At 40.1% G+C, this 15,932-nt stretch overlaps 1 protein-coding gene across 1 annotated transcript; it reads right to left on the minus strand.

Annotated features, from left to right (window-relative positions):
* Nucleotides 1-1,383: 1,383 nt before the first annotated feature.
* LOC136857858 (heat shock protein 83) lies at nucleotides 1,384-15,617 on the minus strand. The gene is made up of 4 exons (XM_067136871.2): nucleotides 15,480-15,617; nucleotides 15,229-15,378; nucleotides 14,298-14,416; nucleotides 1,384-3,526 (listed from the first exon to the last, which is right to left on the minus strand). Exons 2-4 carry the CDS (start codon nucleotides 15,376-15,378, stop codon nucleotides 1,618-1,620), a joined length of 2,178 nt encoding a protein of 725 aa, XP_066992972.1. The 5' UTR covers nucleotides 15,480-15,617; the 3' UTR covers nucleotides 1,384-1,617.
* Between the last annotated feature and the right edge of the window lie 315 nt (nucleotides 15,618-15,932).

Consider the following 15,932-nt stretch of genomic DNA (forward strand, 5'->3'; position numbering starts at 1 on the left):
CAGTAAATAAAAGTATGAAGGCTTTCACGGCCAGTGTCAATGAAATTATCTTCAGGCTATTAGCCCTGGTCCACTCCTCTCATTCCTTCCAATGTTTTGATTACAGCTGTAGTTGTCTCCAGCGGGATACAGCAGAAAGTACCTACACAGTGCCACACAAGTACTACTGCAGTAGTCCACTTCTGGAAGGAACAAGAAGTTGACCGCAGCACAATAGCCCAGAAGATTTTTCATTATGTTGCTGTAATTTTAGTGTTGTGTAACACTACTATAGTCTACTTTCCACTTTCCTTTCGAACACTGACAACCACATGTTTATTTTAATACTCAGGAATAAGTAGCACTTATCAATAAACGTAATTACAAATACAATATTAATTTCAAAAATACTTTCTTACCTTGCTCTGAATGCACAAATGTTTGCAGAGGTTTTCCACATAAAACCATGTCCGTTTTGAATTAGTTCCTCAGCGAGCACCATGAAGTAAGCTTCCATGTCCAATGCAGAAAAACAAGTTGCCAAATAAGAAAGTAAATAAAAGAATTTATGCACGAGTGTACCGCAGACTAGTTTCATGTTTGTACTGTTAATTATGGGATATTACAGTAGTAAAAGAGGTACTTTTAAGGCCTCAGCCATCTAGAAACTTCAAATGCAGTGTTGGAATTGTTGAAGAAGTTCATCAATCCGAAAGTACATTTACTACGCAATCATATGAAAATAGCCATTGAATACCTGGACCTTCCCATTCGCATTGATAGTGATCATCAATATGAACCAAAATGAATTTATACAATCCCTAGTTAACTTAAATTAGGTTTCCGCAGGAGAAGAAAAAAATCAAATTGCGTTGAGAAACCAGATCATTTTATGGTACAGCAGGTAGTTGTTCCTTCACAGTTCAATTTTCAGTAAAACTAGCAGATGTGTACTAGCAGCATCCAAGCTTTTTTTTAAAAAAGGAGGCCATTTTCCTGAAACCTCCCCAGCAGCTGTGAAATTTACTGAAGCTGACTAAAAACCAAAACTTACCAATGCTTCAAAATAATTTTTGGACATAGAAAATACTTGTCCTCATGTTGACTAGTTTTTCTCCAAATGAACACTGCACCATTTCAAATATACAAAGCAACTACAGTACAAAATTTTTGAACCAACAAATTGTTTTAGAGATTACAACCACACAAAAGGTTGCTACTATACCCTAGTTCCACTTGGAGCCACAAAGTCTTTGAGGCTTGTGCTCTTCCTTAAGATTAAAAATCTTTTAAGATTTCTTCAAAATTTATTACCAAGGTTTAGGAAAGTGTAGGATCCTACGGTTATTCAAATACATTCAAAGGAACTAGAAAAGAACAAAATACACAGATCAAACAACCAAATAAACTTCACTGAAGTTTAATTAAAAACTTTCAAGATAAATTACAGGTACAAACTTACATTTGGCCACCAGGGCTAATAAATTATATTCAAGAAAGTACAACAATGGAATGACTATACAAACAATGAACACAACATGGAAATGATAATGAATGAAAGAACAAATGATGAATGCTAACTTAAATGTTAATTGGAGAGTTTCAGTCTTTGAGAAAAGTAGTATGAACCTAAACATATTAATCTACTTCCTCCATTCGTGAAGCATCTTCACCATCTCCCTCAAGAGTTGGCATTTCTGCATCAGCCTTCTCCTCCTCACCACCCTGTGGATCCTCTTCATCAATACCAAGACCCAATTTGATCATCCTATAAATACGAGCAGCATGAACCTGGGGTTCTTCCAATGTAAAACCAGAAGACAAAAGGGCAGTTTCGAAGAGTAACATCACCAAATCTTTCACAGCCTTGTCATGCTTGTCTGCTTCAGCCTTTTGGCGGAGGGTTTCCATTACAGGATGATCAGGATTAATTTCCAAGTGTTTCTTAGCAGCCATGTAGCCCATTGTTGACGTGTCCCTGAGAGCCTGAGCCTTCATGATACGCTCCATATTTGCAGTCCAGCCATACTGTGAAGTTACAATACAACAAGGAGATTCTACTAACCTATTACTAACCACAACTTTTTCAACTTTCTTGTCCAAAATGTCCTTCATAACTTTGCACAAGTTCTCAAAACGAGCCTTATCTTCTTCACGCTTTTTCTTTTCTTCTTCATCCTCTGGAAGTTCCAAACCTTCCTTTGTAACAGATACCAGCTGCTTGCCATCATACTCTTTCAGCTGTTGAACTACATACTCATCAATTGGTTCAGTCATATAGACTACTTCAAAACCTCGTTTCTTCACCCTTTCAACAAAAGACGAATTAGCAACCTGATCTTTGTTCTCACCTGTAATATAGTAGATGTGCTTCTGATTTTCCTTCATACGGCCAACATAATCTTTCAGCGAACAGACCTCATCACCTGACGCTGAAGTGTTGTAACGTAGCAAGTCTGAAAGCTTCTTCCTGTTTGTACTATCCTCATGAATACCTAGTTTCAAGTTCTTGCTGAACTGCTCATAGAATTTTTTGTAGTTGTCACCATCCTCTGTCAATTCTTCAAAAAGTTCTAGGCACTTCTTTACCAGATTCTTACGAATTACCTTCAATATCTTGTTTTGCTGCAGCATTTCTCGGGAAATATTCAGAGGTAGATCTTCACTGTCCACAACACCTTTAATGAAGTTCAAATATTCCGGGATAAGATCCTCACAGTTGTCCATGATGAAGACACGACGTACATACAACTTAATGTTGTTTTTCCTCTTTTTGTTTTCAAAGAGGTCAAAAGGAGCGCGACGAGGAACAAATAACAATGCTCGGAACTCCAACTGCCCTTCTACAGAGAAGTGTTTGACGGCCAGATGGTCTTCCCAGTCATTCGTAAGAGATTTATAAAATTCTCCATATTCCTCCTGGCTAATGTCATCAGGATTGCGGGTCCAGATTGGCTTAGTCTTGTTTAACTCTTCATCTTCTGTATACTTCTCCTTTACAGTACGTTTCTTCTTCTTTTTCTCTTTGTCCTCCTCGTCCTCTTCACCAACATCCTCTATCTTTGGTTTAGATTCATCACCTTCACCTTCCTTCTCTTCTTTATCCTTCTCTTTTTCCTCTTCCACCTCATCGTCACTCAATTCCTTGTCCCTCTCCTTTTCTACGAGAAGCTTAATTGGGTAACCAATGAACTGAGAATGTTTCTTAACTATCTCCTTGATCTTCCTCTCCTCTAAAAACTCCGTCTGATCCTCCTTGATGTGAAGGACTATCTTTGTACCACGACCAAGGGGCTCTCCTGGATCAGGCCTGATAGTGAAGGATCCTCCAGCAGAAGATTCCCACAAATACTGCTCGTCATCATTGTGTTTTGACGACACTGTAACCTTGTCGGCCACCAGGTATGCAGAGTAGAAACCCACTCCAAATTGACCAATCATGGATATATCAGCACCAGCTTGAAGAGCTTCCATAAATGCTTTTGTCCCAGATTTGGCAATTGTTCCCAGATTGTTTACCAAATCAGCCTTTGTCATACCAATCCCACTGTAAAGAAGAAAAAACATGGCATTGTAAAAAATACAGCTCATAGCCAAAGGAGACCAGCCATTAAAAATGAAATAGTAAACACTTTTACACAAAAAGAAAAAGGTTTGTTGAATATTACAGTTAAAATCAACTCCACAACCCCCATGTATAGCAGTCACAGCACAACTTAAAGCAGATTCATTCTCTGCCTTCCCCATAAATTTCAAAATGGCTCCACTACACATGTAACACTTGTACAATCCACAAAGTTAGTTTAATTCTACTGTAGGAGTGAACTAAGGCAACCAGGCTAATTAACCTCCCCCTTGCATTGTGTACAAGAACAATATAATACAGGGATGAAAATGGGTGGATTCCCACAAGCCAAGCATCTTGGCATCACAGGCTTTTCCCAGTCTGGATCGTAGTTCCCAGCGCGTGTGTACCAAAGCAGTTTTAACATTTGTGAAAATTTTCTTCTTTTGGTGACCCCCAAAATTCATGTATGTGGCAAATGAGGAACTTCAAAGCTAAAAGTCCACATAAGTAAAAGTAGCAAAAGAGCTGCACAACTTCAGCTGGACGTTAGAATAAAATTAAAATAACCAAGCAAGAATGTAGGCTTTAAGCAGACAGGCCAATTTTTTTTAAAACACAGCATATCCCGATAGGTTATGACGTTTAAGATTTAACTTCAAGAATATTTAGCACATTATACAACCAAGCATTATTTCGGACTAAAAGAATGGGCACCGACAATTTTAAAGAAGGGTTCAAGGACTGGCGAAATCCTGTACTCGCAAATTTTCAGGAGTTTCAAACAATGTAATAAGATAGAACGCTAAGATTGACACCTCAACATTTGTTTTAATTCCGCAGATAGAATTAAGGGAATTATACGTGAAATGTTAATACCCTTCAAGACTTGAAACGTAATTGACGTGAATTTACCTATTTTATTTATTCCTGTGTTCAGAAATGCAGGCTTTTGAAATAAATCTGCTTTAGGGTCCTTTAGGGTAGATTTAGTTTGTTTTATTATGCCTATAAATGCCTATTTCAGGAGTTGGTGCCTATTTGGTGTCTTTTGAATATTTTAAAGAAGCCTATTTTCTTTAGTGCATTATACTGTATGCAACTGATGTGCTTGACAGTACTATCTTGTCATTTCAAGATCTGTTTACCACACGAACAAAAGGGGGAATTCTCTGAAGTCACCACAGATAGTTCATGGGAATTTCCACCAGGAAAAAAACAAGGAACAATCTGACCTCAATTCCTCCAACCTTGTGAAGACATGCAAGAACCTTTTTTTTTTGCTAGGGGCTTTACGTTGCACCGACACAGATAGGTCTTATGGCGACGATGGGATAGGAAAGGCCTAGGAGTTGGAAGGAAGCGGCCGTGGCCTTAATTAAGGTACAGCCCCAGCATTTGCCTGGTGTGAAAATGGGAAACCACGGAAAACCATTTTCAGGGCTGCCGATAGTGGGATTCGAACCTACTATCTCCCGGATACAAGCTCACAGCCGCGCGCCTCCACACGCACGGCCAACTCGCCCGGTATGCAAGAACCAATCAATGTCGAACTATGTTGCACAACTCACACCCCTCATACCTTTTTCTTGACGCGAGCTGTTATACGCACACGCTTCATCTTCAGAATGTACTGCAATTTATTGTGAAGAAGGGTCTGTGGCAATGTCCAAAGAAAAATTATCGGACTAGTGTTGTGCGCGCAGCTTGCATCCGGGAGATAGTGGGTTCGAGCCCCACTGTTGGCAGCCCAGAAGATTGTTTTGTTTCCCCATTTTCACACCAGGCAAATGCTGGGGCTATAAAGGCCACAGTGACTTCCTTCCCACTCCAAGGCTTTTCCCCACCAAATTGTCACCATAAGATTGGTGTCTGCGACTTAAAAAATGGCTGAAGTGGTAGATGACAGGGGATTCCAATTTCACTATGGAAGGATAGACTTCTGCCAAGTTTACTGTAAGGAAGGAAGTTCACTTGTTCCTTTTATCTTTTGAGACTGAACTAAGATTTCATTTCATTGTAGCATTTATAGGCCTATTAACTATGGAAAGTTTTGTTTGTTGCAATGCTGTATTATGTAAGTCATTTCTACTAAAGGAGTTAGAATGCCAGTGGTCACTTGTCAGAATGGACGACAATTAAAAATTGATTTTATACTCCGATTCATTCCCTGAGAAATATGTTCCATGTCTTTATACTCTCCAGGGTGCCCCCCCACCCCCTTCAGACTGCAAAGGATCCCACCCCTTACTTCTCAAGGACAGTGTCCTGGAGCGAGACTTTGGGTCGGGGGTAGGGATACAACTGGGGAGAAGTACCTCAATCACGCTAACTACTACACCACAGAAGCGTGTTACCAACCAAAATGTAATTTTAAAAAAACATGAGCAACTTTCACCATTACTATGTACAGGCTCTAGTGAAGGCTTATGCTTTCTCTAAGTGTTCGCAATACATAGGTTGAAGACGGAATGGGGTGCAGCTGGGAGGATTCATAGAGGCTAGACATAACTTGTGCTCCGGGGAGGGGGGAGCGAGAGGGGGAGGGGAGGGCAAGCAAAGGGAGTGGGGTGCACAAGCCCTAGCATTCCATCTAGAGTCCTGCTAAATTGTGACAAAAAGTAAGGTTACGGGCGAATGCCACCACAATTTGAAATTGTGTCGTTTTCTAATTTTCAATGAACGTGGCAGCCTTGTGGCCACACTAATGCAGGTAGTCTACATGCCAGCTGACTGCACATCTAAGGCAGCGAATAGTAACAAACTGGCTTGCTAATAAATGGAGTATAACTTTTATAAACCGTTTATGTTAAATTCGTCCTGGAGCGCAACTTTCGGTCAGGGGGGTTACAACTGGGGAGAAGTACCTCAATCACGCTAACTACACCATGGAAGCAGACTACAACCGAAAAGTAATTTTAAAAAATCATGAGCTACTTCCACCATTACTATGTACAGGCTCCAGTGAAGGCTTACGCTCGTTATTCGACTTATCCATGATACCAATATAAATGGTCTTATTGAACATACCGATTATTTAACAGCATACTGGTGATCAAATTACAATGGAAGATTAAACGCTGCCATGTTGTGCACTTTTGTATTTAATGCGCTTTATTTTAACACATTACATGATTAAAAGATCTATTTGTGGTCGACTGTGTGACCAATATTTAAAGTTGAGATTTTAAAGTCTTATACCGGTAATTAATGTTTCAAGCAGGCCCCGCAGTCCAATCTGCCCGCCTCCTCACCCAGAGGGGCCAGGTTCAATTCCCAGCCAGTTCTAGGTTCTCATTCTACGATGACCTTTGAGAAGCTATTGAATGGCGAGATGGCAACCACAATTTTGAGCGCTAGGAATAATGGCCAAGAGGATTCATCACACTAACCACGCGTCACCGCTTAATCTGCAGACCTTCGGACAGAGGCCGTCGCTTGGTAGGCAGAAGGCCCACTGGGACTGTTAGGTACGGTATGGTTTGGTTTAAGAGTATCTGCAAGATGACAACTATACAGATTTCATTTTTTTCTTTATGTTTAGCCAAATTGTTGATTGCTCGCTCTTTCCTTCCTGGATTTTCCACCTTCCCGTGATGTACGTTTTCCTCTCGGGGTCCCTCCAAAACCGAAGAATCAAGGTTCCACTGTAGTTGGACTGCCATTAACGTTTACCTGTCTGATATTGTTTTATGTCCTGAGGATACATTGATTTTATCCTGTTCTTTTTAAGTAAAATTCCACAACCTGCTACTCATTCCTGCCACACCAATTTGATTACAATTTCTGGAGTGATCACTGTTCCAAATAAAGAAGCATCAGTGGTAAAAAAAAAAAAAAAAAAAAAAAGTATCACCGGCAGTCATTTACTGTACAAGTGAGAAATTTAAGTGTTAATGGAAGCTGAAACAAATCTAGCCACCATCAGAAAATATTTATAAATCCTGTATTTGCAACTGGAGAAAGGAAATGTTCTGAAGTAACTGATCGTAGGATTTTCTGAGAGCAGAGGGCAGTTTCTTGAAATTTAAGAACGGCTTTATAAATAAGCATCTGAAAGACTACCCACATTAGGGTGTAAATGTACAAGTCATATTCGGTGGCTGGTGGTATTCAGGACCACAGTATATAGGCTCCGTGCGCTGATGGAAGAAATGGACCGCTACGCTGCGAGTCGCAAACAGTGCAAGTTAATGCGTTTCACTGCACTCGCATCCGATTGCCTTCTCACCGCGTGCTGCCATTGCCGACTAATAACAGTGGGATTTCAGAGTTTTATGCAACAATTGGCTACGTTACTCCAAACTTTCAGAAAGTGGTCATGTAATAACTTTACAAGAAAAACAGTTCGCAGGAAATGGCTTCGCAATAACTGCAAATGTGATCAGAAATATTGGTTCCATACATACTTGGTATATTCTTTATATAAGATGTTAACGTAGGTTGACACTGCTAGGGAAGCGATTCATTTTAAAATTGAATTATTTTAACATACCATGGTAACAATCATTATTTCAAATAGGCAAATAATTTTTTTTCCATGAAATGTAACAATATTTAAGCTGTTCATGCATTTTGCTCAGAACATTTCGCCTCACGTAATGATCGACCGTGTGAATGGTCTCGACCTCTCATTATCAAATGTAGGGAAGAGAGTAGAGGAACTTTTTCTGATAACGAGGCTGAGACTTTATGTCGGACCTATTGAAATTCCCCACATCGAAACCGCACGTACAGTATAAAAAATTACACGAGAAAAGTTCAGAATCGCTTAAAGTTACCATAATTATTTCATCCTCATTACGACACGCAGGTAGCCTACGGGTGTCAAATCAAAAGACCTACACCTGGTGAGCCGAACCTGTCCTGGGATCTCCCGGCACTAAAAGTCTTACACCATTTCAGAGACCATTTTGTTTCTTTTTTATAATATGACCAAAGGCCACCTCTTCAATATAATGGTTGGATGCTACTAGCCATCTTCCTCAGGGGCCCAGGTTTATTTGAATCCAGACACTGCCAGAAAATGGTATGTGGTTAAAACTGTGCAGCAATTTCCTCTGGATGAGGACACGAACTTACAGATGTAGAACACGGTACTTCTGCACGTTGTTATTGCGTAATGGAGACCTATGTGTAATTACATTTGTCTCTTGCTTTCCCAAATCAATTTCATTAGGTTGTAACAGAATAATAAATGTTTGCTTTGTTCTGTAGTACAGTACTTATACTGGCTATAATTGAGACTATGGCAATACAATGTATCGTGTGCTCTAAACAAGATAGCCTACTGCAGCTCACTTTGCAAACATAACGTTGCCATAATTTGATTCCAATTGTTAACCTATTTGTAAAATGGCATTTCATGAAGTTGTGAAGAAAACCTTTTGTATCACAGTATCTATTAATGCAGTCAACAAGCATATAGTTCTGCTTAACATTGACAAAAATAATTATCTGAAAACAGCATTGCAAAATTATTCTACTTATTCCCCTGAATTTATGCATCTGGTTCCACTTTAGTGTTATATCCAGCCACTAGTCTAATCAAGTAAAGCAAAAACTATGAAGGATTCCTTGTCAATGGGGGATGGGGGAGATAAATTAGCTGGAGAAAAAAAAAAAACACATCGGTTTCATATACTGTGTCAAGAGCAAAACGAGTACAGGGACACAAAGTTCTGTTTACGGCAGTGTGATTCATCATGGCGGCTATCTACATTACAAACGTGAGCAGATCCACACGTAGGAAATATTGTCTTTAAGACAGATTCAGCAATAAGAGTGCCACTGAAAAAATGAATATATGTAAAGAACATCACACACATTCCAGCTTGTTATGGCCAGCTGTTGATGAAGGTGCCGCAAGTAGTCCTCAATTTCCACCCGCAGCAGCCCATACCTGCCTGAAAACGGCTTTCAGAAGACTTATGAATGCTAGGCAATGACTACCACTCAAAAGTTTGCAACTATTTAATGTGTTCAGTTATCAGGCCATCATCTAGATCTTATAATTTATATATATATATATATATATATATATATATATATATATATATATATATATGTGTGTCTGGCTACAGCATACTGCCAACTTTAGAAAACCAAAAATCAGATTTTAATATGAAAATCTGAAGATACATTTTGTCAAAATTGCTTATTCTGCACGTCTTTAACAATACAGGAGTACTACGGTATATTATATCCGTCTCAAAACCACATCGCTATACAAGGCTACAAAACTAAAAATTACGCATCTCTATTCCCTCACAGGAAGTATGTGAGCAAGATGATCGGTCTGTGATAAGCGTTCCAAAAATGGTATGAACTCATCCTTCACACGTTGAATTCGTCATGCACCTAGCAGGAAATGCATAGATTAATAATTACACCATTAAACAAAGCACAATGCTATTTCGATCAAGTGATAAATTAAAAGTTTGCCAAAATTTGTCTAACGAATATAGAACACAAGAAAGAGAGCTGACAATCTATATACTCATCACGATAGAGAGGTGTCAAAAATCACATTCGCACGCATTCCTGGTATAAATGAATATTAAGATTTCATTCTAAAGCAGCTAGAGCGAAGGACTTAAAATGGCCACTGGAACACAAAGTTGAAATGGCAGGACTTTCACACACATGTTCAACACCAATGCTGATAAGATACATAGTGTTACCAACCCCGGCTGAATAAAAGCACAAAGAAAAACACCATGTAAAGGAAACAATACAACAGCAGTAATTTAATACTTGCGTTAATATAGAGGCAGATACAGGGCTGCAGCAGCTTTAGAATTTTACCAATTGTGTTTCCTCACAAAACTATGTGCCTAAGGCCGCTTCTAACTGTCCAGACCAATGGTCTTGTCCACGGCAAGAATCCTGAACAAGAATCACCCTAAACAATTACCACCACCACCAGTTCTTAAGTACAGAGGTTGGCAGCCCTGATCACCTCGACAACATTCTACGCGAGCGTGTAAAACTAGTCGTACAGCGCGCAGCTGAATGTGGCTATACTGAGAGTCAACTTAAGACATTGGCGGTCCCTTTGATGTCAAGACTTCTGGTCGGTGAAAAGATTTCCGCAGCACCAAATAGTTCCCTAGGTTTGTTACTTGTTCGTGAAGTCAGGAGCTTCCTTCAGTTTGATTAGATATTCTGGTGAACAGACTTGACGAATCTAACATTTTTGCCCTGTATAAAAATGGAAAATATAACAAAGGTTGTATGTTATTTGGGTTCGTTACCAACTCTTGTATTACATACGTCGATGGCTATGAATTGTTATTGTTCCGTGGTGTATGTAGAAAAATAATTTAATATGATATTGATATCTTATTGCACTGTGTACTTAGTAAGCTTTGTTCAAGTTCATTCCATTGCTGATAATTTTGCTTAATATGTGCAACGTCAAAGATGGATCCAAGAAAACTTGGCAATACTGACTGCAACAGCGTGTTCAGTATTCATAATGGCTGCCAGCTGTGAGCAAGACGTGTGATGCTGTGACGCTCGAGTTCCCTGTGAAATACTTCAAAGCTAACAAAAGTGGACAAAAGTACGAAATCTAAACCAAATTGTTTTAAACGTTTACAGTAGCGTACAATATTAGAATCCGCTGTGGAAGACGTGAAAAAGACGGCGCAGCTGACCGGCGTTTCTCTGTGTACAGTGTTTACGCCGCTCGCTTGGAATTTAAACTCCATGGAAAATTCGCGAAAGGTTGATGTGTCAGCTCAGTTCAAAGTATGCACTTGGCGTAAATAAAACAGGAAGGGACTTAACACTGTAAAGGAATAGGATTCTTGGCGTATTCGATGATAATAAATAATTTGTACTTTATATTCGTAACCACCCTCTACCCGAGAAATGTTGTCATGAGGGGAACAGTGTTTTTACCTTCCGAATGATGAGACTACAATATTTACAACATTCCTGGAAACATTGCATTTAGCAGTCCCACTCACGGGTGGGGTTTTCAGCTTTTTGAACTGTGAGAAACTGCCACTGACAGTTGTTGCATGAGAGCGGAAACGTATACTTATGTTGAAAGTCTCCATGTGCCTCACACAAATTGCATTATGAAATTGCTTCTCTTACCTCTATTTGTCAGTAATCTAAGTTTCACATGGTCAATAAAGGAATAAATTAGGTATGGTACGCCATCAAAGTACACAACTATGTGAAAGAAAGCGATTTAGTTTGATGCTTCACCATTTCAGAATGAAGTACGTGTCAGACGTTCGGCGTTAATAAGCTGGTTGTGGCAGAGATGGAGAACGAAGACAAGAAGGGGGAACAGGACGTGCTCGAGTGCGGAAGGATACTTTTTCGTAAGCTCTCCAGTTGAATTTCTATAGTGCTGGGCTATAATGAAAAGGAGAATGTCTGGACAAACCAGAAGAATTAGAAGAGATTAAAATGTCCAACCTGGCCAGGACAGTACAGCGACTGTTCAGCTGAGTCTACGTATCTGGTGTTGCATATAAAAAAAAAAAAAAAAAATCAGTGGATCTGACGAACATTCTATGCTGTCCAAACATGGTTAAAAAACCACATTCCATCAATTTTGTTCCAATCGCAATTTTTGAGAAGAACTCTTGTAAATAGCAACTTGCACACACAGGGTGGACACGTTATTTTATGCGTGCCACAATCTTTTAATGAGGGTAAATTTCATCAGGTTACCATTTTCATGTTCCGCCAACTACTTTTACAGCTTTCGGAGATACCAGGAATTTATGTCACAAATCGTCACGGGACAGATGCAATCAGTCCAGCATTCATGCGTGGCGACTCCCGTTTGTTTCCTCGCTTGCGGCCTACTCAGAAAGGATGATCTTCAGCAGTGCTCAGTGCTGCCAACCTCTGTACTTAGGAACTATGCTTGCTTTGATAGCTGGTAGTGGTGGTGATTATTAGTTTGATCCTTGCTGTGGACAAGACAATTGGTCTGGACAGTTAGAAGCCGCGAAGCGGCGTCAGACCCCTAGTTTCCCCGAGTGCGGCCCTACCCCTCTACCTTCGTGGTGCGCATAACGAAGTTCCTTTTCGGGAAGATCATGTGCCAGTTTACATGGGCCAATAGGAATACAAGAAGCTACTCGAGAAATGAATATGGCGTGTAATAATCTTAATTAGGTTATAAAAGTAGATTTTCTTTTTGGGGCGGGTTGGTGGGTTCCTGGACATCACAATGAACAGATCTCTCCTCTCGGACACACTCCAAGTAAGATTGCATTAATTTCCACTCGCTTATAACATTACAAATGTAGTGCCTCCCGGGCTAGATTAATACCGCGAAATCTAGGAACCCACCATCCCGCCCCCAGAAGTACATTTACTTTTATAACCTAATAAAGAGTAGCAGCCGCCATCATCCATGGCTAAGTAGCTTCTTGCATTCTCATTGGTCAATGGGAACGCAATGCGACGTCATTGCCATCAATGCTGATAAATACATTGCGTTACCAACCCCGGCTGAATAAAAGCACAAACAAAAAACACCATGTAACATAACTATGCGGCTTTCCATACGAAACTAGAGGCCTAGGGCCGCTTCGCGGCTACTAACTGTCCAGACAACAATGGTCCTGTCCATCCCGTCCACGGCAAGAATCCTAACCGTCCAGACCAATCGCGTTTCCTCACGAAACTAAGAGGCCTAGGGCCGCTTCTAACCGTCCAGGCCAATGGTCTTGTCCAGATCCTATCTTAACAGTCCGCACGGCAAGAACCAGACCAGGCCAATCTTGTAACAATCTATCAAAGCACCTCACTCAGTTTCAAAGTATGGAGGTTGGCAGAACTGAGCACCGGTTTTACGACTGTAAACAAACAACAGTCGCTCCGCGCGCAGCTAAATGTAGCGAGTACTGGGCTGCGAGAAGTAAAGCATTGATCATTACTTCTATTCCTAACCTGGCTGTACATACAAGCACTACTCAAAATTAAGTGGCCCTATGCCTCAAGCCAGAAGATAGAGGGCTGCTCCCGACCATTGGCTGTTGCGGGAAGTTTTCCCATTCTCCTGCATGAAAGGATGCAGGGACAATTCCCAGTTCCTAGTATAGGCCACCGCTACCAAACCTTTTTTCCTTCTCTGAAGATCTTCACCATACCACCACCTCCCCAGTCTTAGTAGGCCCACTGCCCCCTTCAGGGATAGAAGGGAAAGTTTTGGTAGAGGCAGCAAGTACTCATTCAGGGAAAGGATCATTTGTCAGTCAGCTAATTGACAAGTTAATCTCTAATCCAAGCATGTGCATGGAACAATATCTGCCCCCACATCCCATCAACTACTTCTAGTTTGAGATACCAAGGCGCTATAATTGTCCTGCAGGAATTTTTATGTGCAAGTAAATCTAACGACACGAGGCTCGACTTATTTGAGCCCCTTCAAATACCAGACTGAGACTATCTTGTTATAGAACAAACATTACCACTGCAATTGTGCCTAGGACATATTCTAAGAGGGGGGCACAAATCAATTCTGGCAACAAAGTCAATATATTAGCTCAAATTAGAAGGTATATAATTTGCCCTCAGCTAAACGGCATACAAATGCATTTCTCAAGTATTGGGCCAGGTTGTCTTATTTGTTTGGGATTGTGCATAGAACCACAATACACATCACCTTACTATGTGCAAGGGAAGGGCTACAATATAGTCTTACATCATGCACCTTATCGGCCTTTGCTGAGGGGAATTTTATACCATTGCTAAAAACATCTGAAAAACTTACGTGTCTATGATTGAGAGAGTACGATCATTCTTATTGGGAACAATCTTGATATACAGCTCTTTCCCAGAATCCAGTTTGGAAGGATCAGTAAGGGATTCATATCTGATCTTGTCCAGAGCCTGAAACAATAGAATGAAAAGTTATAAATGCATGCTGCTCAAAAGAGAAACCGAATGCTTCCAAAGTAACCCTGTACTAAACGTAAATTACTTCCACAGGAAGTTAAAGACATAAATTAGAAATTTTTCTCCAATGAAAGACCTACTGTAAGGAAGGCTAAAAACCACAGGATATTTACTATCAAAAAAATTACAGGTACCTGCAAATGTTTGAACCAAAAACAATCGCTACTCTCAATGTAATCAAGTTGATGTTACAAAAAGCTTGTATCAATTTAATACCTCGCAGCATGACCATGAAATTACCAAAAGCATGCATCAAACGTAAAAGAAAATTCGAGTACAAAATGCAATTGCATGAAAAAATTATTTAAGCGATCCACCCCCGCAACAATGGCACGAATAAAGTGTTTTACCCAACTTGGTAAAATATACTACCATCGCAAATTTTGTTGACTAGTTTCTCTACCACAGGTTTAACCGAAACTCATGGGAAATGGAGGGAAAAAGTGAATAGCATGGCTCAAGAGGTATTTAAAGCGAGCATCCAAAAAGAACTACGGTAGTGCAATCACGCCGTAGAAGGCTCAAATTTCCAGTAACAATTACCCGATAGACAAATTACTCCAGCCTAATAAAAAGGTACCATACATTCCCGAGGCAACCACGTGCTTCCAATCCCAAGCCGGTATCTGGACGCTTTCAAGATTGGATCACAATTTGTGAATTTAAAATGGCAATTAACAGAGAAAGCCGCCACCTTTCATTCAATCGTAACCACTATAAAAAAACATGAACGAACGAGTACTTACATCGGATGAATTCGAAATCAACTCCCGAAGAAAGATTTCCTTGTTAGAGTAGAAAGTATTGATAATCAAGGACATGAGCTGGGCGATCTCCGCCTGGAAGGCGAAGGTCTCCACCTCGCCGGCTTCATGCATCTCAACGTCTTCAGGCATCTGAACACAGATAAAGTACAAGTCAAAGTAAATAACTTATTATTACAGCACAGCGATAAAATGGATCTAAAAAAAGTTAACAAAATGCAAACGCCACATACCTTGAAATACTCGAGTCGACCCTTACACACGCAAACTTCAACGTTCCAATTCGCGTATCTCCTTCGACAGTAATGGAACCTTAGCGTGGCGCTTCGCTTTATAAAAGATCACCTGTTTTTTCTCACAACATCTCATTGGCTCATCGATACTGCTTCCGGAAAACTAAGCTCCGCCTACTCTCTGGAATCATCTGGAATATTCTATCAAGATAAATACTGTATTCATATCAGTTCGATTATTGCTTTGAATAAATAGTTAACTTCAAAATTAATTATAATAACTTAAATGCTTTATAATAATTAACACTTATTCGAATCTTTTGCACTGTATCGCAAAGAAACAGAAATCATTTACAACATCATTTTGATTAAGTCTAGTACGCGTTCCGGTCCGTGCCTGGAAACCCGCGAAGAAGCCCGATTCTAGAATCAACTAGAATATTCTGGAAGGTT

The sequence above is a fragment of the Anabrus simplex genome, chromosome 1, assembly GCF_040414725.1.
Source record: "Anabrus simplex isolate iqAnaSimp1 chromosome 1, ASM4041472v1, whole genome shotgun sequence".
NCBI lineage: Eukaryota > Metazoa > Arthropoda > Insecta > Orthoptera > Tettigoniidae > Anabrus > Anabrus simplex.